Here is a 22,325-nt window from a genome sequence, read left to right as displayed (position 1 = left end):
TCCATTGTCTAGATCTGGGTAGGGGTTTAAGGTTTACCGCCTGTATTGTCCTTGGCTGGTGCCTTAGTTTGAGCGGGACCCCTGTGCCCAAATCTGCCTATCATAATGTTCTACTTGTAGGCTTCTAGGACCCTCTGGATCCTTCTACTTTGCCTTTCTCCCATGCTTCTCTCATCTAGAGTCCCACTAGAATCTGACTCATCTCTTGAAAACTCTGGACCATAAATATTTGAGCAATGTTAGAAGTGTTAAAACTTTAGGACAATGACTTCATGAAATGAACACAACACTTTAAAAATCTCAGTGTAATGTAATACTTAGGCTTGGGCATCAAGTTGACCAGTGATGAAGTTTAAATGGATAGTGTTTGTTGTAATTTGATGAGTTTTAGTATCAAGAAAGAAAAAAATTCGTAGTATGGGTATGTCTCTAAGGGCATTTCCAGAGCTCTGGTTTTGTATCCTGCTCAGAAAAAAAAAAAAAAATCTTGGCAGAGTGCCAGTAGAGTGCTATTGTTTCATTTTTTGCTTTCTGAATTTGTAGGTACACTTTGGGCGGGGGTGGGGGCGACAGGGATCCTGTAGAGGAGATAAGGAATTAGGGAGGAAGGGGGAGTGAGTCAGACACTATGATCAGGGGACTCTACCAGCTCTGCCTGACTAGAAATCAGGTGCTCTTTCATTTATACAACTTTCACAGAACAAAGACAGACTAACGATTATCCAAGTGGTAAAAAAATTATGTGTTTGATTTTTTTTAATTAAAATGAGCATGGTTATAAGTTGTTACAATTAGAAGACACCAATAGATCAGATTTTATTCTTATTATTATGAGCTCTATATCTCCAAGTTAAAGAATAAAAGCAAACATGTTTATTATATGACAGTCTGTTTTTAGGCTGGCAGTGTTTTCAGTGAGTAATCTGGTGTGTAGAAAGCACCAATTATAATAACACTATCCTAAGACATGGCGACGTCATAGTGATATCCATTTTCAGACTCCACGGGAGTAACCATGTAACTTGAAATTTTTGTTAGAGACATTTTGACCATGTATGATTTCAAATAAATCCACATTAAAGATTATAAACAGGTATTCTTTCTCCTGCTTATACGTGTATTATGCTGATATGAAATGATTATGGTTTCTCTTACAAGTTTGATTTTTCTCACAATCTTAAAGATGCAGATATATGTTATGATTGCCATGTTTCCAAAAAGGGCTATATGTTATATTTTCCTTTCAGGTGACGCACTGATAAATTAAACATTAATTTTGTGAAAAATTTCCCTTCTCAAGGTGACCTGCTAGAAAATCTCACTTGTATCTGAAGAGTAACGCTTTTCTAGAAATATGAAGGATCTCAATTGTTCTAAGGTTCAAATTCATGTTTTCATTGGTAAATGTTAAAATAAACTGTCTATAAATTTTTTAAAAATATTATAAATATGGAGAAAATTTGGACTAGTATTAAAAATATAAATTAGAAGTTTTTTATTCACCATTATTTTTCCTGATAGTTTTCACTCTCTGTTCCCCCATCTCATTATTGTTGGCAGAGCCTGGCACATGGTCTCAATCTCAGCAGTCCACTGTACATTCTTTATGTGGACACAGAGAGTTTCTCTGAAGTTGTCCGAATGGGATACACCCTCGTGTTTCATTAGAGCTCGTTTATAAAATGCCATCTCCAGAGATCATTGTCCTGTGCACTTTTCCTATGAATTTTGGTTGAAAGCCCTTTAGCTCAAGCAGCCAGTTGATTAATCTCTACACCAAGGTCTTTTATTGTCCTAACGCATGTCTTATGAAGAATTTTTTATTGTTAGTAGAATATTTTTGCATCCTTAGCTTTGTCTCCCGAAGTGGAGAATACAATGTTTCAACAATTTCTACATTAATCTCAGTAAAGTGCTTGCAAATTGAATCCAAGAACACATCCAAAAGATCATCTACCATGATCAAATAAGCTTTATTCCAGAAATACAGGCATAGTTCACTATATGTAAATCAACAAATGGAATCTATCATATAAACAGAATGAAAGACAAAACCCAGTTGATCACATCATTAAATGCAGAATAGTCCTTTGGCAAAATCCAACACTCCCTTATGATGAAAGTCCTGGAGAGATTAGAAACACAAGGGACATACTAAAGGCAGTTTATAACAAGCCCATAGCCAGCAGCAAGTTAAATGAAGAGAAACTCAAGTCATTTCCACCTAAATCAGGAAGAAGACTAAGCTGTTCATCGTTCCATACCTATGTAATACAGTACTTGAAGTCTTAGATTATTAAGACTATCAAAAGAGATCAAGTGTACACAAATTGGAAAATAAGAAGTCAAAATATCTTTATTTGCAGATGGTATGATAGTGTATCTCAGTGATCCTACGGTTTCCACTGGGAAACTCTAATAGCTGGTAAGCACTTCAGCAAAAATTGGTACTATTTTGCTCTAAAAGAAAAAATAGCAAACAGACCTAGAAAGAAACCAAGGAAACAACACCTTCTCAATTGCCTCAAATAATATAAAATATCTTGGGGTAAATGACCAATAAAGTGAAAGTTTGTATTGTAGTTTGAGTAAGAGTAGCCTCCAAATGCTATTATATTTGAATGCTTAGTCATCAAGGAGTGGCACTATTAGAGAAGGTTTAGGTAGTTTCCAAAGCTCAAGTCAGGCCCAATGTCTCTCTTTTCATGCTTCCTAGGGAACTAGAGGTAGAACTCCCAGCTACTTCTCAAGTAACATGTCTGCCTGCATTCTGCCTTGTTCTCCATTATGATGATAATAAACTAATTCTCTAAAACTCTAAGCAATCTCTTATTAAGTGTTTATTTTTATAAAAGTTTTCCTGGACATGGTGTCTACTCACAGCAAGATAGTACTGAATATGAAAACAATTTAAGACATTCATGAAAGAAAGTGAAGAAGATATTAGAAGATGGAAAGTTCTCTTATGTCACAAATTTACAGGATTAATATAACAAAATGGCCTCAATGCAGTTCCCATTAGAATTCCAACACAACTCTTCACATATATTGAAAGAACAATTTTCAGCATAATATGAAACACACACACACACACACACACACACACACACACACACGCAGAAGCAAAACCAAAATAATAAAAACAATACGCACACGATAGTTAAATAAACCTGAATATTAAAACAATTACTAGAGGTATGATCACCATTGATTACTTCAAAATGTACTACAGAGCTATAGTTTTTTTTTAAAGATTAAAAATCATGGTACAGGCATAAAACAGATGTGTTGATATATGAAATCAAATTATAATTTAAGAATAAATCCAGACATCTATAGACACCAGAGTTTTCATAAAGAAGCCAGAAATACACGTTGAAAAGAGAGCTTCTTCAACACATGGTGCTGGAAAATCAGGATGACTGCACTTAGAAAATCATCTAAAATATGTACATCTCTCAGAAAAAGACTCATCTACAAATAAATCATAGACCTCAACATAAATCCAAGATACACTGAACCTGATAGCAGAGAAAATGAGGAAAGCCTTGAATGATTAGCATAGGAATTGACATTCTTAAGAGAACACCATTAACACAGGGAACTAGACACCTAGTACCTCATAAAAGAGAAAGTAGAGAATAGCCTGGAATTCATTGGTATAGGAAAATATGCTATTAACAGAACTCCATTAAAAGAAGATATAGGATAAAAAAATAGTAATAAATGGGACTTCATGAAACTGAAAAGTTTCTGCATAGCAAAGAATATATTAATTTGGACAAAGGAGAAGGCTACAGAATGGAAAAATGTTTTTCAACAACTCGACATCCAAGACATCCAATAGAAGGCTAATTTTCAGAATATGTATGAAGAATTCAGCAAACTAGGTATCACGAAAACATAACTCAGTTAAATAATGAGGTATAGCTCGAAATAGACAAACTTCAAAAGAGGAATTTCAAACAGCCGAGAAACATTTAATAAAATGTTCAGCATACTTAATCATCAAGTAAATACAAATATAATGTTACCGGTTGATACAGAAATGTACAATTACTATGAAAATTAGTTTGGCAATTCCTTAGTAAGATGGGATTCAACCTACCTCAAGATCCAGCTACATCACTCTGGGACATACACCTGAATATTACTTCATCCTACCACAGATAAACTTGTTCAATAATGATCATTGTTATTCTGTTGAAAATTACTTATAATAATAGGAGTTGCTGTGTCTCTGATTCTTTTTCCTGCTTCTAGAAAATTTGTTTCTTACGCACTTACCTTGTCAAGCCTTGATATGAGGTTATATGCCTAGTGTTATTATTTTCTAAAGAGAAATTAAAGGCAGTTGATTTGGGGTAGAGGGGAGGTGGCTGTGAACTGGAAGAAGGAGACAGAGGGGAGGCGGCAGTTGGGATGTATTGAATGAGAAAAATATAAATAAATAAAATTAAAAATAAATGCCATAAGAAAATGGATGGAACTAGAAAATAAATCACCGAGTGAGGTAACTCAGACCCAGAAAGACAAATATGGTGTGCATTCACTTATACGTGAATATTAGATTTTAAATCAGTGATAACCAAAGTACAACCCATAGAACCATAGAAATTAGGTATAGAGTAAATGAGTTCAGATCGATATCATTACAAAATTAAAATTAAATAGGTATGGGTCGATGAGAAGAGAATATTGGGAGGATTAAGAGGCATGAAGGAGAGAAGTCACCTTAAGAACTTTTGGAAGGATATATAAAAAATCTAATACAATAGACTCCTCTTAAAATATATCCACAATTGAAAGCAATCCAAAGGAAATTGCCATATAATGAGGAAGACAGAGTTCCAACTGGCCATCTGTTGTTATCAAAGGAAGCTCCCAGTATCAGGCTTAGGTTATGTCAAGTTGAATTGTTGGATAAAAGGGTCTCCTGGTGACCCCTTAAACAACCCATGCCACTGACAAGAGTATGGGGCGCTCTTCAAAACTGACCCCAAGGCCCTACTGTTGAAGACAAACCTACATAACCCATCGAACATTGAGATGTTAAGCAGGAGACTAGAGAGTGGCTTAAGTCCTGTATTCAGTTTATTTGATACAGAATGGTTCTTTGCACACTACCAAAACAACAGGGTAAACACGAATCCAGTCATAAATTCTTTGATCTGCAATGTTGACCTGCCTGTAACATATGCTAGTGCAGTGTTGATACAAAATTCATGGGAGTAACCAATAATATCTGCTTGGACTTAAGGTCCATGCTTGTGTTGCAATGGTGTTAATGTTAATGTTAATGCCAATGCTAATGTTAATGTTAATGTTAATGTTAATGTTCATGTTAATGTTAATGCCAGGGTAGAAAGACTGAGGTGGATGTAGAGATGGCAAAACTAGTTCTACTTGGGTTTGGGCCCCAGATCTCGAGGGTAAAATCTGATGCTTTACCAACTGACTACCTGAGGCTCCTGGCCTTTCTGGTGCCAAAGCCACTCCTTAGCTAATATCTTTTATTGCTTCACCACATGAGGTCTTAATTAGGCTGACAAAGAGCTCCTAGCTTCTTTATTTAAACCAGCTCATTGCAGCGATCCTTGTTCTCTCTCAGAGTTAATGGCTTGGCACTGGAAAGCCAGGCTGAGACCTTTGATAAAGGCTAAAGGTCTGTCTACCTTTTGTGAAGTAATGAGAAAAGGAAAGAACAGAAGGAGGTCTCACACATACTCCTTCATTCAAAAAATGGATGAAACAAGAAATTTCAGCTAACAAAGTCCTGCAAGCTTACATATGATGATGTTGACTTCAGCTAACATCTTCTCTGCAGAAACTGAAGCAAGTACAGGTTGCCCTTGGGGAAATTCTTTTTCCTCAGCAGCTGCTATGGTTATTTCCACAGGATCAGGCCATAAGTTAAGTATACATAGACAAAGGATCAGACATATAGATCTGCACCTATTCATACATATACTCAATGGATGATACAAAAGGAGCTCATTACATACAGATAATTGATATACATTCTTGCAACATATGTATAAAAAACTGACAGACATTCACATGCAAACATATATCTATATCTATATATATTTATATGTTTACAACTCATAGATGAATCATATTCCAGTGGACTTCACTCATATTTATTGTCTTGTTATAATTTGTATACTGCTGGGACAAAGCTCTCTACACTAAAAAAGGAATTACCTTATGGTCAAAAAGGCAATTAATTACAAAAACAAATGAATTCTAAAATATAGCAAGTTACATGTTTTTCATTAAAAATAATCATTTACTATCTATGTATCCAAAACATAAATTTCTACTCAGTTCAGAATGACAAAGGTTGACAAGGCTTAAAGGTTAACAGGACCCAAGAGATTACAGCAAGATGTCCTTTCAATTAGGACTGACCTGGCTACACATTTTACAGCTATATCTTAGTTTATTGTGAGTTCAGGATAATAATTATATCTGTCTTTCATTCAAATATTTGTTAGTGTCTGTTTTCTGTGTATACAGAGTGTTAGCACACTGCCTCAGTCTGCCTAGAAAACTGTCATGTCACTATCTACCTGACACTCGGTGTGCACCTGCATAGGATTATATAAAAGGAAAAACCCATCTAGTCCCTCTTGCTCTCCTCTTCCTTTCTTGCTGTCTCCATCTCTCTCTCTCTCTCTTTCTGTCTGGGGTGCCCCTTCCACTTCCCTGCTCGCCCATGCTCATACAATAAACTTCTCCATACCATTTCTGTTTCCTGGCATTTTATTTTTCATATTGAAAACAGAGACTGCTGACTTTATCTTTAGAGCTGGAGGGAAAGCCCACCTCAGTCATAAATCTATTTCAGTCCTGTTTCTATCCTAGTGAACTTTATGTCTCAGTGACAAGTGAAAAAAATCATAGAAGTCCAAGCAGAGTTAGTTATTCTGTAGTAATACATATGCAAAAAGAACAAACAAATATGTATATATGTGTGCATATATTTATATATATGCAATTATGTCCATGGAAAGGCAACCAGCAGCAAGAAGCAATCTAGAGACCAGATCCCTAGGGACTTGGCATACCCATCACAGATATTTCAGTGGTGGGCCACCTCTAGGAAGCTGACTTGCTTGCCTGAAGTCCAGTCCTGCATGAATGGCTCCTAACAAGATGGAGCCTATATTCACCACTGCTTGGGTGAATCTCAGGCTAGATAACTCCAGGACCTAGGGTAAAGCCAAATGCTACTTTAAGAAAAAAGTTTAAACTAAATTAAATTACAAAACTTAACAATAAAATGACCCCCCCCCCGGTTGTCACATAATATTGTATCAGGCTGTTTGTTTATTTTTAATTTTTAATTAACTAAGTTATTTATTTACTTTACATCCCTTTTTGCAGCTTTCCATCTCTCCTTTCTTCCCAGTCCCTCCCTCCTCCCCTTAACCTCAGAAGATGGAGAATTCTTGTGGATGCAACCAGCCTTGACATCAAGCTACAGCAACACTAGGAGAATCTTAGCTGCTTCTTCTTCTTCTTCTTCTTCTTCTTCTTCTTCTTCTTCTTCTTCTTCTTCTTCTTCTTCTTCTTCTTCTTCTTTTTCTCCTTCTCCTTCTCCTTCTCCTTCTTCCTTCTCTTCTTCTTTTTCTTTTCCTTTTTCTTCTGCCTATTTTATTTTTTAAAATTTTACATCCCAGTCATAGGCCCTTCCCTCTCCTCCTTCCTGTCCTACCCTCCCTCCATTTCTCCTATCCTCCGTCCTCTGCTCCTCAGAGAAGGGGCGCTCCCTACCAACACACCCCAGCATATCAAGTCATAGCAAGACTAAGCACATCCTCTTCCCCTGTGGCCTGGAGAGGTAGCCCCTCCAGGGTTAAGTGATCAAAAGTCAAGCAACAGAGTTCATGTCAGAATTTTCCCCATTTCTCCTTAGTAAGGGACCCATATGAGGACTGAGCAGCCCATTGCTTACATCTGTGTAGAGGGCCTAGGTCCAGCCCATTCATGGTCCTTGGTTGGAGCTTCAGTCTCCACAGGCCCCTTAGGTCTTGGTTAATTGGCTCTGTTGGTCTTCTTGTGGAGCTCCTGTCCACTCTGTGTCTTTTTATCCTTCCCACCACTCTTCCCTAAGACTCCTGATGCTCAACTCAAAGTTTGGCTGTGGGTCTCTGCATCTGTTCCCATCAGCTGCTGGGTGGAGCCCCTCAGATGACAGCAATTAGAGTATTTTTCTATTGAGGCTAGCAGAGGCAGCCCAGTTAGGGGAAGGGGATCCAAAGGCAGCAAATGTTGTCAAAGACAGCCCCTAATCCCTCTTTAAGAGGCCCCCATGAAGGTCCAGCAGCACTACTGTTACAAGTGTGCAGAGGGCCTAGTTCTACTCTACTCTACTCTACTCTACTCATGCTCTTTGGTTGGCGGTTTAGTTTCTAAGAGCCCCTAGGGGCCCAGTTTGGTTCATTCTGGTTTTATTGTTGTGTCCTTGATCGCTCTGGATCCTTCAGTCCTTCCTGTTCTTCTTTTACAGGATTCCCCAAGCTTGGATAATGTTTGGTTGTAGGTTCCTTCATCTAATTCCACCAGTTTCTGGGAAGCCTCTCTGACAATTGCTATGCTCAGCTCCAGACGACTGCTATGCTTGGCTCCTGTCTACAAGTATAGTGTCAAAGGTGGGCTCCTCCTTGTGGTCACTCATTAGTTGGTTTTGCCCTCAAATTTTGCTTCATCTTTTACACCCATACATTTTATAGACAGGACAAATTGGAAGTCCATCCATTGGAAGTCTTGTCTTGTTACAGAAGATGTCTGCTTCAGGCTTCATGTCTCCTATTGTCAGGAGTCTTAGCTACGGTCACCCTTACAGATTCCATGGAGTTTCCATTTTCCTAGGTTTCTAGCTTTTTCCAGAGGTGCCACACCCAGTCAATTCTTTTCTCTCAGCACTTTCTCCCTTTGCCCTTTCCCTACATCTGCTACCATGTTTCTATCCTCACCCATTTCCATACCCAGTCCCCTTCTTCCATATACTCCAGATGTCTGATCTATTTCTCCTTCTCAGTGAGATTTAAGTGTCCCCACTTGGACCCTCCTTCTTACTTAGCTTCTTTGGGTTTTTCGTTTGTAGCATGGTCATCCTGTACTTTATAACTAATATCCACTTATAAGTAAGTACATACCATGTTTGTCTTTCTGGGTCTGGGTTACGTGAATCAGGATGATCCAGCAAGTTTTATGATGTCATTGATTTAATGCCTGAGTAATGTTCCATTGTGTAAATGTATCGCACTTTCTTTTATCCATTCTTCAGTTGATGGACATCTAGGTTGTTTCCAGTGTCTGGCTACAATGAAGAACACTGCTATGAACACAGTTGAGCAAATGTTCTTGTGGTATGGTGGAGCATATATCATTTAGGTAAGTGCCCAAGAGTGGTATAATGGGGTCTTGAGGTTGAACTATACCCAATTTTCTGAGAAATGCCCAATTAATTTCTAGACTAGTAGTACAAGTTTCCACTCCCACCAGCAGTGGAGAAATGTTCCCTTTGTTCCACATCCTCACCAGCACCAGATGTCACTTGGGTTTTTTTATCTTAGCTATTCTGATTGGTGTAAGATGGACTTTCAGAGTCATTTTGATTTGCATTTCCCTGGTGATCAAGTATGTTAAATATTTCTTTAAGTGCTTTTCTGCCATTAGAGATTTCTGGGTTGATAATTTTCTGTTTAGATCTGTACCCCATTTTTAAATTGGATTTTTTTGATGTCTAATTTCTCAGGTTCTTTATAAATTTTGGTTATCAGTCTGGTGTTGGATGTAGGGTTGGTGAATATCTTTTCCCCATTCTGCATGCTTCCATTTTGTTCTTTTGAAAAAATGACTCTTAATGACACTTTGCTATATTTATAGATAATTATCTTGCTCATCCATCATCAGAAAACTTTCCTTCTGCTGCAAATGGAAATAAAAGTACAGAGACTCACAACTTAACAGCATGCATTGAATAAGCGACCTTGGAAAAATCAGCTCTAAATATGCTGCTTTCATCAAACACTTCCCCCTGCTTAAGGAAGAGGAAACAGAAGGAGATTAAGAGCCAGAGGTGAAGAACTCTAAGAAAACATGATCCTCTAAATCAACATTATCTATGCACATACAAGTTCACTGAGACTGAAGCAGCAAGCAAGGAGGGCACATGGTCTCACCAGATAGACTCTTAAAGCTGAAAGGAGTGGGCACCTGCCTCTATCTCTACTCCAAAAAAAAAAAAATCTCTAATTGATAAGTGCTTTAATGTCTAAAATTTAGTCTCCTCCAAGGGAGACTTACAGGGTAAATGAACTACTATTTAGGGTAAGCTACATGCTCAGCAGTAGATGACCAACAGAAAACAAATACAAGTATAACATGAGAGGTTTTTTTGCCTCATAATTTCTTGTCAGGGCTTTTGTTAAATCTTAGTTTACACACACACACACACACACACACACACACACACATACACACACACACATATGTATATATATACTGCATCCTCATATATTTCTTATTATTTTACATGCCAATTGCATATATATATATATATATTACTGCTTTCAATTTTGTGTTTTTATGCACTTCATCAGTATTTGAATGAGTAAAACTTCCTGTCTATACTTGCTTTCATGCTCATTTTCTTGAATTCTTTTCATCTGTCTCTCTTTTTTTTTTGTGCCATTCAGATCCACTAATTTTTGTTTTATTTTATTATACTTTTATATTTAATTTTATTAATTAATAGGTAAGTCTATTTATTAATTAAATTTATTTATTTATTCACTTTAGATCCAGTGCACAACTCTCTCACTTCTCTCTTCCATTCAGAATGGCTAAGACTAAAAATTCAAGTGACAGCACCTGCTGGGGAGGATGTGGAGAAAGGCGACACTCTTCCATTGCTACATCAAGATGGGCTATGTCACTCCTTGGTACATACTCGAAGGAGTCTCCACCATACATCAAGGACACTTGCTCAACTATGTTCATAGCAGCTCTATTCATAATAGCCAGAAACTAGAAACAACACAGATGTCCCCCAACCAATGAACTGATAAAGAAAATGAGGTACATTTACATAATGGAATACTACTCAGCTATTAAAAACAAGGACGTCATGAAATATTCAGGCAAATGGATAGACAAAGAAAAGATCATCCTGAGTGAGGCAACCTAGACCCAGAATAACACACATGGCATGGCATGTACTCATAAATGGTTATTAGTCTTATACTACAGAATCATCATACTGTAATCCACAGACACAAAGAAGCTAAGGAAGAAAAAGAGCACATGGTAGGATGCTTAAATCCCACCCAGAAGGGGAAATAAAGTAGACATCAGAAGTAGATAAAGTGTGGGAACTGCGTGAGATAGAAGTCTGTTTTCTAATCATAGAAAGGAGATGAATCTGGATGGGAGGGTAGGTGAGGAAGAACTAGGAGGATTAGAAGGATGGGGGTTTAAGCAGGATGTATTAAGTGAAAAATCTAAAAAGGGAAATGTTTAGCTCTCTCTCTCTCTCTCTCTCTCTCTCTCTCTCTCTCTCTCTCTCTCTCTCTCTCTCTCTCTTCTGTGTGTGTGTGTGTGTGTGTTGCATGTTTGTTTAATAATATTTTTTTATTTTGTCAGTTATATTCCTCCAGAAAACACTGACTAATACATGTTTTATATTCAACTATGAAAAAATTCTTAATGTAACTTTCTTCACAGCCTCCTTTATCTGTTTGTTTCTAAGACTATAGATAATAGGATTTATGAAAGGAGGAACAGTGGTATAAAATACAGAAAGAGTCATCTCCTGGACTACTTCTGAGGTATATTGAGGTCTTAGATACACATAAGCACCAGAACCAAGATAAATAGACACAACAATAATGTGAGGGATGCAGGTGGAAAAGGCCTTCCCTCGCTCTCCTTTGACGGGAACCTTCAACACAGTTGACAATATGTGAGCATATGATATAGCAATGAAGGTAAAGCAGCTACCACTGACCCCAATAGCAGTCAGAAGTATTAAGAGTTTGTAGCTAAAGGTTTCTGAGCAAGAAAGCCTCAGCAAAGAAGGGATATCACAGAAGAACTGAGGGACCACATTAGAGTGACAGAAGGACAATTGGAATATTTTGAAAGTATACACACTCGCAATGACAAGGGAGCTAAGTATGGAAGCCAATGTCATCTGAACGCAGAATTGGTGGTTCATGATCACTGGATAAAGGAGAGGCTTACAGATGGCCACATAGCGGTCCTGGGCCATGACAGTGAGAAACAGAATCTCTACACATGCACAAGAGACAAACAAAAATATCTGTGCTGCACATCCAGCCATAGAAATATTCCTTTGGTCCATGAGAGAGTTGACACAGGCATTGGGGACAGTGACAGAAATGAAGCACATGTCTAAGATGGACAGATTCCTGAGGAAGAAGTACATGGGTGTGTTCAGGGTCTGGTCAGCTGTAGTAGCAATGATGATGATAAGGTTCCCTAACAGGCTGCCCAGGTACATCAGCAGGAACAGCACACTGAGTAGGAGCCTGAGCTCCCAAGTCTCAGCAAAAACACCCAGTAGGAACTCAGTCAGCAGGGTGGAATTGAACATTGTCTCAAAATACAGATTTACCTGAAAAAGAAAAGCATTGACAGAGAACAAATTAAGTTAATTGATTGATCACTAGCATTTTTCTTAAAACTGTTTACCTCTGTTTTTTAAAACTGACCTTTTTAATGAAAAATCAAATATTTGCTTCTGTTGGTTTATATACATTTTTAACATTCATAGTTATTAATAAGCTGTCTGTATCAATAAGAACGCCTAGAGGAATTTAACCTGTGGTGTCTATTTCTAAAATTGTGTTAATATATTTATCATATATATTTACATATGAAATACATCTATGTTCTATTACTATTTTCATAGATCACATATGTATATGCATAGAAGAGAGATAAAGGAAAGTGAGAGCGCAAGTGAGAAAAGTGGATATAGGAGGACAGGTTGGGAAACAGGAAGATGAGCATGGAAGAAGGGGGAGTTTAGCAATTATCTCGCTTAATTTTTGGAATGTCCGAGACCCTCCAAATAGTCTATTTGACTAGAAACTCATGTACAGTTAACCTTGCATTATTGAGGCAGAATTTTCCCTTCTTTGAGAAACAAAAGGTTTTTCAGAAAATCACTCATGCTACAGATGATAATTTCAATTTCTTAAAACTAATTATTTGGATACATGAATAGTACGTACATACATATCCACAGAGACACCTGAAATATTGCTTTGTTTGATGGGTCTTGAAGCAAAGACAAATTTGCACATAAAGATAAATATGATGCAATTCATGACTGCTTTTATGTTCTTATCAGTTCAATTACAAACTTCCCTGACATTAATGTAAACTATGGAATGCAAAGCCGTATTTTCCCAATAGTGATCAGCATACTTTCATAATCCCTGAATAATGAACAATATAACAACAGTAAGTTCTAAAATTTATAATCAAGTATAAGGATGTTAAGGTGCAGAGTCCTAAGTGTATGAATATAAAGGTAAAATAATAATGAAAAGACTCAATGTACATAAAAAGAAAGTATATTAAAAGCTGCAAGAGAAAAAGGTCAAGGCACATATAAAGGCAAACATCAGAATTACACCTGACTTCTCAACAGAAACTATGAAAGCCAGAAGGGTCTGGATGATGTCACACATACAATAAGCGACAACAGATGCCAACCAAGACTACTATACTCAGGAAAACTTTCAATCACCATAGATGGAGAAAACAAGATATTCCACAGCAAAACCAAGTTTAAACGATACTTAGCCATAAATCCAGCCTTAAAGAAGATACTAGAAGGAAAACTCCAACTGAACAAAGCTAACTACATGCAGCAAAACACATAAAATAAATAACCCCACATGCACAAAAGCAAAATAAAGGGAACACATACATATACTCTACCACCATCAACATAAAATAAAAAAACACGAACAAACAGAAACTAACAACCACTGGTCATTAATGGTCATTAATATCTCTCAGCATCAATGGCCTCAACTCCCTGGTAAAACGACAAAGGCTAACATAATGGATGCAAAATAGGACCCACCCTTCTGCTACATACAAGAAACACACTTCTGCAGCAAACATAAAAATTACCTCAGTGTAAAAGGCTGAAAAAAAAAAAGATATTCTAAGCAAACAGACCAAAGAAGCAAGCTGGAACAGCTATTCAAGTATCTTATGAAATAGATTTTGAACCATATTCATCAAAGGCAAAAATTACACCAAGGTGATGTCTCAATCATGAGCATCTATGCTCTAAACAGAGGATCACCTATATTTGTAAAAGAAACACTATGAAGGCTTAAATAACCCATTGAACCCCAGACATTAGTAGTGGAAGGCTTTGATACTCCATTCTCCCCAATAGAAACTAAAGGGAGAAATATTGAAACAAGTAAATATCATGAATCAAATGGACCTAAATGATATCTACAAAACATTATACCCAAACACAAAAGAATAAACCTCCTTCTCAGCACCTCACAGGACTTTCTACAAAATTGACCATATACTTGGTCACAAAACAAGCCTCAACAGATACAAGAAGATCAAAATAATCCTTTGCATCTTATCAAACTGCCATGAATTAAAGCTGGAACTTGACACCAACAGAAAGTCTACAAATTAATGGAAACTGCATAACTCTCTACTAAATGACCTCTGGGTCAGGGACAAAATAAAGAAAATTAAAGACTTCCTGGAAATAAATGAAAATTAAGGCAAAACATACCTCAACTTATGGATAAAAGGAAACTTCATAGCACTAAACAACTTCCTAAAGGAATTGGAGAGTTCCCATACTAGCAACTTAAGAGCACACCTGAAAGTTCTAGAACAAAAAGAAGCAGTATACAGCTGGAAATCGTATAAATCATGGCTGAAATCAATAAACTGGAAACAAAGAGACCAATTTAATGAATCAACACAATCAAGAAGTGGTTCTTTGAGAAAGTTGCAAGATATTCAAAGCCTTTGTCAAACTATATAAAAGGCAAGGGAGAATATTCAAACCAACAAAATCAGAAATGAAAAGAGAGATATAATGAGAGACATCAAGGAAATCTAAATTATTAGGTCTTAGTTTAAAAGCCAATATGCCACAAAATTTGAAAGTCTAAATTAAATGGACAGTTTTCTTGATAGCTACCAATAACCAAAATTGGAGCAAAATCAGGTAAAGAAATTAAATACTCTTATATCTCCTAAGGAAATAGAGGCAGTCATCAAAAGTCTCCCAAGCAAGAAGCTCAGGGCCCGATGGATTCAGTGCAGAATTCTTCCAGACCTTAAAAAAAAAGAGCTAATATCAATACTTGTCAACTATTCCACAATATTGAAGTAGAAGGAATACTACCAAAGTCATTCTATGAGGTCATCATCACCTTGATACCGATATCACACAAAGACCCAACAAAGAAAGAGAATTTCAGAGCAATTTCCCATACGAAAATTGGTGAAAACACTAAATAAAATACTTGCAAACAGAATCAAAAAACACATCAAAAATATCATTCACCATAACCAAGTAGGCTTCATCCAAGGCATTCATGATTGCTTAAATATATAGAAATCCACAAATTTAATCCACCATATAAACAAAAATGAAAGAAAAAAACCACATGATCATCTCTTTAGATACTGAAAAAGTATTTGATAAAGTCCAATACCCATTCATGTTAAAAGTATTGGAGAGATCAGGGACACAAACTTGGATACAAAATCAACTAAACAACAAAACTAGCAGCCCTCCTTTATTTAAAAAAAAAAACAGTTTTAGAAAGAATTAGGGAAACAACAACCATCACAATAGCCATAAAATCCAAAAAGTATCTTGGTGTAATTCTAACCAAGCAAGAGAAAGGCTTGTATGAAAAAAAAATGAAGAATATATCAGAAGATGGAAAGATCTCCATGATCATGGATTGGGAGGGATTAACATAGTAAAAATGGTCATCATACCAAAAACAATCCACAGATTCAATGCAATTACAATCAAAATGCCCACACAATTCTTTAAATGTCTTCAAAGAACAATTCTCAACTTCATATGGAAAAACAAAAAACCAGAAATAGCTAAGACAATACAATAAAATATCTTCTGGAGGTATCTCCATCCCTGATCTCAAGTTGTACTACAGAGCAACAGTTCATAAAACCTACATGGTACTGGCATAGAAATAGGTAGTCTGATCAATAGAATTGAATTGAAGACCCACAAATAAACCCACAAACCTATGAACACTTGATTTATACAAAGAAAGCAAAACCATACAATGGAAAAAGATAGCATTTTCCACAAATGGTGCTGGTCTAAATGAATACCTACATGTAGAAAAAAGGAAATAAGCCCTTATTTATCACCCTGCACAATACTAAAGTCCACATTGGTAAAGACCTCAACATAAAACAAAACACACTAAATCTGTTAGAAGAAAAAATGGGAAAGAGCCTTGAGCTCATTGGCACAGGGGACAACATCCTGAACATAACACCAACAGCTCTCAGATAAACAACTAATAAAAGAGACCTCATAAAAGTGAAAAGGTTCTGTAAGGCAAAAGACATTGTCAAGGGAACAAAGTGATGTCCTACAGACGGGAAAAGATCTTTACCGATTCTACATCTGACAAAGGGCTAATATCCAAAATATACAAAGAACTCAGGAAATTAAATAGCAGCAAACCAAATAATCCGGTTAAAAAATGGGGTACAGATCTAAATGGAATTGTCAACAAAGGAATATGGAATGGCCAATAAACACTTAAAGAAATGCTCAACTTTCCTAGTCATCAGGAAAATGCAAATAAAAATGGTTCTGCGATTCTATCTTGCACATATCAGAATGGCCAAGATAAAAATTCAAGTTACAGCACATATTAATGAGGATGTGGAGAAAGAAGAAAATTCATCCATTGCTGGTAGAAATGCTAACCTGGTCAACCAATTTGGAAATATATCTGGTGTTTTCTCAAAAAACTGGGACTATTTCTACCTCAAGACCCAGATATACGACTCCTGGAGATATACCCAAAAGTTGTTCTACCACACAAGGACATTTGCTCAACTATGTTCAATTGCAGCTTTATAAATACTAACCAGGATATAGTAACAATCTTGTTGTCCCTCAACTGAAGAATAGAGAAAGAAACTGTGGTCCAATTACACAATGGAATACTAGTGAGTTAATAAAAACAAATCTTGAAATTTTCAGGAAAATGGATGGAACTAGAAATGATCATCCTGAGTGAGGTATCCCAGACCCAGAATGACAAGTATGGTATATTCTCATTTATAAGAGGATATTTGCCAATTAATACATGATAACCATACAACAATGCACAAACCTAAAGAAGCTAAATAAAAAGGAGGACCTTAGGGATAATGTTTAATTCTCATTCAAAGTGGCAAATAGATCTCAATGGTTATCCCATCCCTTGTATCCTCCCATTCTTCCCTCCCTCCCATTTTCCCCTTATTCCCCTCCCCTATGACTGTTCCTGAGGGGGACTTCCTCCCCCTGTATATGTTCAAAGGGTATCAAGTCTCTTCTTGGTAACCTGCTGTCCTTCCTCTGAGTGCCACCAGGTCTCCCCCTCCAGGGGACATAGTCAAAGGTGAGGCACCAGAGTATGTGAGAAAGTCATATCCCACTCTCCACTCTACTGTGGAGAGTGTTCTGTCCATTGTCTAGATCTGGGTAGGGGTTTAAAGTTTTACAAGAATAAATTAATAAAGGAGAAAAAAAAACCGTGGAGTTAAAAAATAAAATAAAATACATAAAATGTAAAAAAAAAAAAACAAAACAAAGTGGCAAATAGAATAAATACTGGTAAGTGTTGAAGAGAAGGAACAGGACAGGAGCCTACCATGGATGTCCTCTAAAAGACTCCACTGAGCAAGGAAATGACACAGAATCTGAGACTCACCACCAAACTTCAGGGTGGAGTGCAGGAAGTCATATGGAAGACTTGGGGTGTAGAAGGACCTGGAGGGTACAGGATCTCCACAAGGAAATCAAATGAGGGAAGGATTCTGTGGGTGTACAGTGGGTAGGAGGTAGGCAGTGGATGTAGGGTGCTTCAGAGACTGATGCACCAAACAAGGACCATGCCTGGTGATGACCTAGACCCTCTGCTCAGACATAATAGATAGGCAGCACAGTTTCCATGTGGGCCAATAATATAAGGAGTAGGGGCTGCTTATGTCATGGATGTTGGTGTCTCCTCGTTGAACACTTCCCCTTGGTTGGCAGCCCTGCCATGCCTTGGAAGAAAAGAATACGGGCCGTCCAGAGGAGACTGATAACATGAGATTAGGTGATAGAGGATGAGGGGTTCCTCCTTTCTGAGGTCTAGGATTGGGGGTGAGGGGTGTATGAGGGAGGGAGTGTAGGAACAGGAAGCAATGAGGTAAGGGGGCTACAATTGGGATATGAAGTTAACAAATTAAAAATAATAAAAATTTAAAGATAAAAAATTAATCAATTAGAAACAAAACATCCTGAGAAGAGTTGAACAATATAGCGATGAAACAGGCAGAAAACAGGTAAAAAAAAAAAAAAAAAAACAATGGCAAGTAATGAGATAATGACAGTTACTTTTTTCCTTCAAAGAGTCAGTAGTAGTAAATGTTTTATTTTGAAACCCCCAAAATCCTAATGGCGTGATACGCACAAAGAATAATGAAAACATCACTCAGTGACATTAGCTAGTGAACATTAACTATATATAATCCTTATCTGCATAAAATATCATTCTAAATATGTTAGTACAGCATCTACTGAGTAAATCAGAATATCTGTACTATATCAAGATTTCAGTAAAAAAAAAAAGTCCACAAATTAGTTTATAATCATAGTAAAGTGAACAGTAAAATTGAAATGTAAAACTTGATAGAAGAACCTAAGATATTTCACATTGCCTTGTGAGAGTCACTGAATGTAAGTTTTGCATACAGTAGATAAACTGCCTTGCAAAGGTTCAGAAAGAAACATTGGTGTCTGTGATATGTTCAGAATCAATGTAATATAGGAATGTGGAATAACGGATGGGGTCATATCAGGAAGCAGCATCCAATACATTTTATATTATGGCTGCATTATGCTGCAAAAAAAATGAAGGTTGGTGGTAACCTATAAAGAACATCTTTTCACAAAGTTCCATGATAACTACATCAGGATAATTATAAAACATTAGTTTTTGGAAAAAGTACAGGGTAATATTGTGTTGAAATCCCACAGGTTTTCAGGGATTTCAGGGATATTGAGGAGGTATACCTAGCTTCTCTTACAAGATGTCTCCAGCATATACATTGTAAATTGTCAATATCTTTGCAGAGATTTTTTTAAACTCCTACTATTACAAATATCCAATATAAAAGCAACATTGAAAGTTAAATGACTATATAGAAGGCAGAGCAAATACACAAGATGGAATTACATGAAGTTACATCTACAAAGAGACAGTACAACTACAGCTGAATTGAGGGTCCATCAAGAGTGTGAGTAGGTGTATAAGACTGCTTGGGAAATCTTTTATAATTACTCCATGACAGTACTCTTACTTAGGTTAAAAAGTCATCACTGACATCAAAGGCCATTAATATAAAAAAAAAAGGAACTAAAAACAATTACAGATAATATATGCCTTAAACGTCAGATCAATTTGGTATAAAAGCAAACTGACAGATTTTAAATAAATATCACAAAGAAAACATTAAAATGATTTAATACAATCCTCAACTATATTAAAAAGAAGTTTTAATGGCTGTTGGTGTGAACACTATGTAACAATAGAATCTATCAGAAAAATATAGAAAATTTTACCTCAAAAGTATCAGGATTGATATGCACAGAGTATTCTCCAGCAATAAGATTCATCAGTTCTTTTGCCTGGTAATCACCAACTGTGACAACCCCGAAACCCATTTTTCATTCATTTGCAGCAGCATGGGTGGTCCTGAAACATATTATACTGAGTAAAACAAGTCCTGGACATCATATGTGGAGACAAAATAGCTCTTAGTAAGGGTTTTCCAAATATGTGTGTGTGTGTGTGTTTGTGTGTGTGTGTGTGTGTGTGTGTGTGTGTGTGTGTGTGTGTGACAAATAAAATCACCCAAATTTTTTTTCCAACATCAAAATTAACCAGAAATAAAATCAATGAAAATGAGAAAAACATCATAAATACCCATAAATTAATTTCAAAGACAGACTAAAGAAGAAATAAAAACAACTTAGAAAGTATATTAAGTCAAGAGTACAGTATGACAGGTATTGCAGTCAGAAAATTCATAACTAAAAGACAGTTAATAAGTATAAACATCACAATAAAATACTATTCAAATGAAAATAACACCAAATGAAAATAAACCAAATGGTTTATATCAAGTAACAAAAAGCAAAAGCACAAATTAAACCCCAAATTAGCAATATATGAAGTACATATAGAGCAGAAACACAAAATGTAATTTTGAAAAAACTGGAAAACCATAAGTAGAAGTTATATAAATAGAAATATAAGAAGATATTAAAATGATGTCACAGCAACTAATGACTTCTGAGAGCTAGAGCGTTAGTTGCTCCCACAGATGAACCCTCTACTTACCGAGTGAATCCCTGAGACCTTATTACACACAAACTAACAAAATATACGGACTCTTCATATTGTATTTATATATTTTTGCATAAATATGTAACAATAATAATTAAAAGAAAGGAGGAAATCAATTTGATATTAGAGGAATATACAGGAGTTGGAGTAAGCAGGCATAGAAATGTCTCGAGGGACAAAGGGGAAATAAAGGAATGATGTAATAATATTTTAATTAAAATAAAACAAGTGAAAATGATGACACATAAATGAAAGGAACTACGAATCTTAGCTGTGTATCAGCAAGTTCAATAATCATATGTGAATTATTTTCCAGTATTACGCAACTGTTATAGACTTAACTTTTCCAGACAGTAGAATATCAATACACAGCAGTGACAAATAATGACACTGGCTAGTATTTTAATGACATTTAGAAACGTTATTTCAGGATCAAACAGTTTTATGGATAAATTCTGTAATGTAGAAGAAAAGTTTATTTCTATAACAATGCAAATATTTCTAAAGCAATGCAAAACAGAGTCAGCACAATAAAATAAATACAGATCAATAAAATTGATGAATTTTAAAATACAAACAAATGTATGTATATCTGTTTAAGAGTATTTGATCCCATTGCAATCCTTGAAATTGTGAACTGTCAAACCTGTCTTTTCCTTAGTGTGGTTGAGCCCTAACATACACCTTTAATCCAAGAGCTTTTTGTACTTAGGAGTTAACAAAGTTAGCCCTAGGTGGAGAGGTGGAGCAAGAAACCAGCTGACAAAGGTTAAAGAGTAGGAGGGACTTTTGAGTTGAAGGGTTATTTATGTGGTGAATGCCTTTAATCCGAGCACTCAGGAGGCAGAGGCAGGAGGATCACTGTGAATTGGAGGCCAGCCTGGCCTACAAAGCAAGTCCAGACCAGCCAAGACTACACAGAGAATCCCTGTCTTGAAAAACAAAACAAAACAAAACAAAACAAACAAAAAAGACAGCCCAGATCCAGACAATGGACAGAACACTCTCCATAGTAGAGTGGAGAGTGGGATATTACTTTCTCACATACTGTGGTGCCTCACCTTTGACCATGTCCCCTGGAGGGGGAGACCTGGTGGCACTCAGAGGAAGGACAGCAGGTTACCAAGAAGAGACTTGATACCCTATGAACATATAGAGGGGGTGGAAGTCCCCCTCAGGAACAGTCATAGGGGAGGGGAATAAGGGAAAAATGGGAGGGAGGGAAGAATGGGAGGATACAAGGGATGGAATAACCATTGAGATGTAACAAGAATAAATTAATAAAGGGGGAAAAAAAGAAGTAGTAGGGGCTTTAGCACTTCAGCTCCTTGGCCTAAGGCTTTTGGGGCTTTTTGAGCTTTGAGCTAGCAAGGTTTGGGTCTTTTGACCTTTTCCTCCTGGGCTGTCAGTTATGCTTGTGAGCCATTTGGGTGGTTTCCATCAGAACATAAACTGAATAAAAGGGTCAGGTGGGTGCTTTCTCTGCCTTTCTGAGGTAGCAGGTTTTCACCCCAGCATCTGGTTCAAGAGCCTTGATTGGTAAAATAGAATGATTAATATTTTCTTTAAAAACAACTTATATCTTATAATTAGTGCATTAAACCTGTCAAACTTCTTGGT

General features: G+C 36.6%; 1 protein-coding gene across 1 annotated transcript; it reads right to left on the bottom strand.

Moving 5' to 3' along the window:
* Positions 1–11,654: 11,654 nt before the first annotated feature.
* On the bottom strand, positions 11,655–20,003 carry LOC311578286 (olfactory receptor 14C36-like; the record flags this gene model as incomplete). Its single annotated transcript, XM_084748156.1, is given in 3 exon segments — positions 11,655–11,714; positions 11,717–12,652; positions 19,919–20,003. Coding segments are annotated over 3 exon segments (1,050 nt in total). The 5' UTR covers positions 19,973–20,003.
* Between the last annotated feature and the right edge of the window lie 2,322 nt (positions 20,004–22,325).

This window comes from Acomys minous (assembly GCF_964271855.1).
Source record: "Acomys minous genome assembly, chromosome: 2".
Classification (NCBI taxonomy): Eukaryota; Metazoa; Chordata; class Mammalia; order Rodentia; family Muridae; genus Acomys; species Acomys minous.
This window is presented reverse-complemented; position numbering and strand designations above follow the sequence as displayed.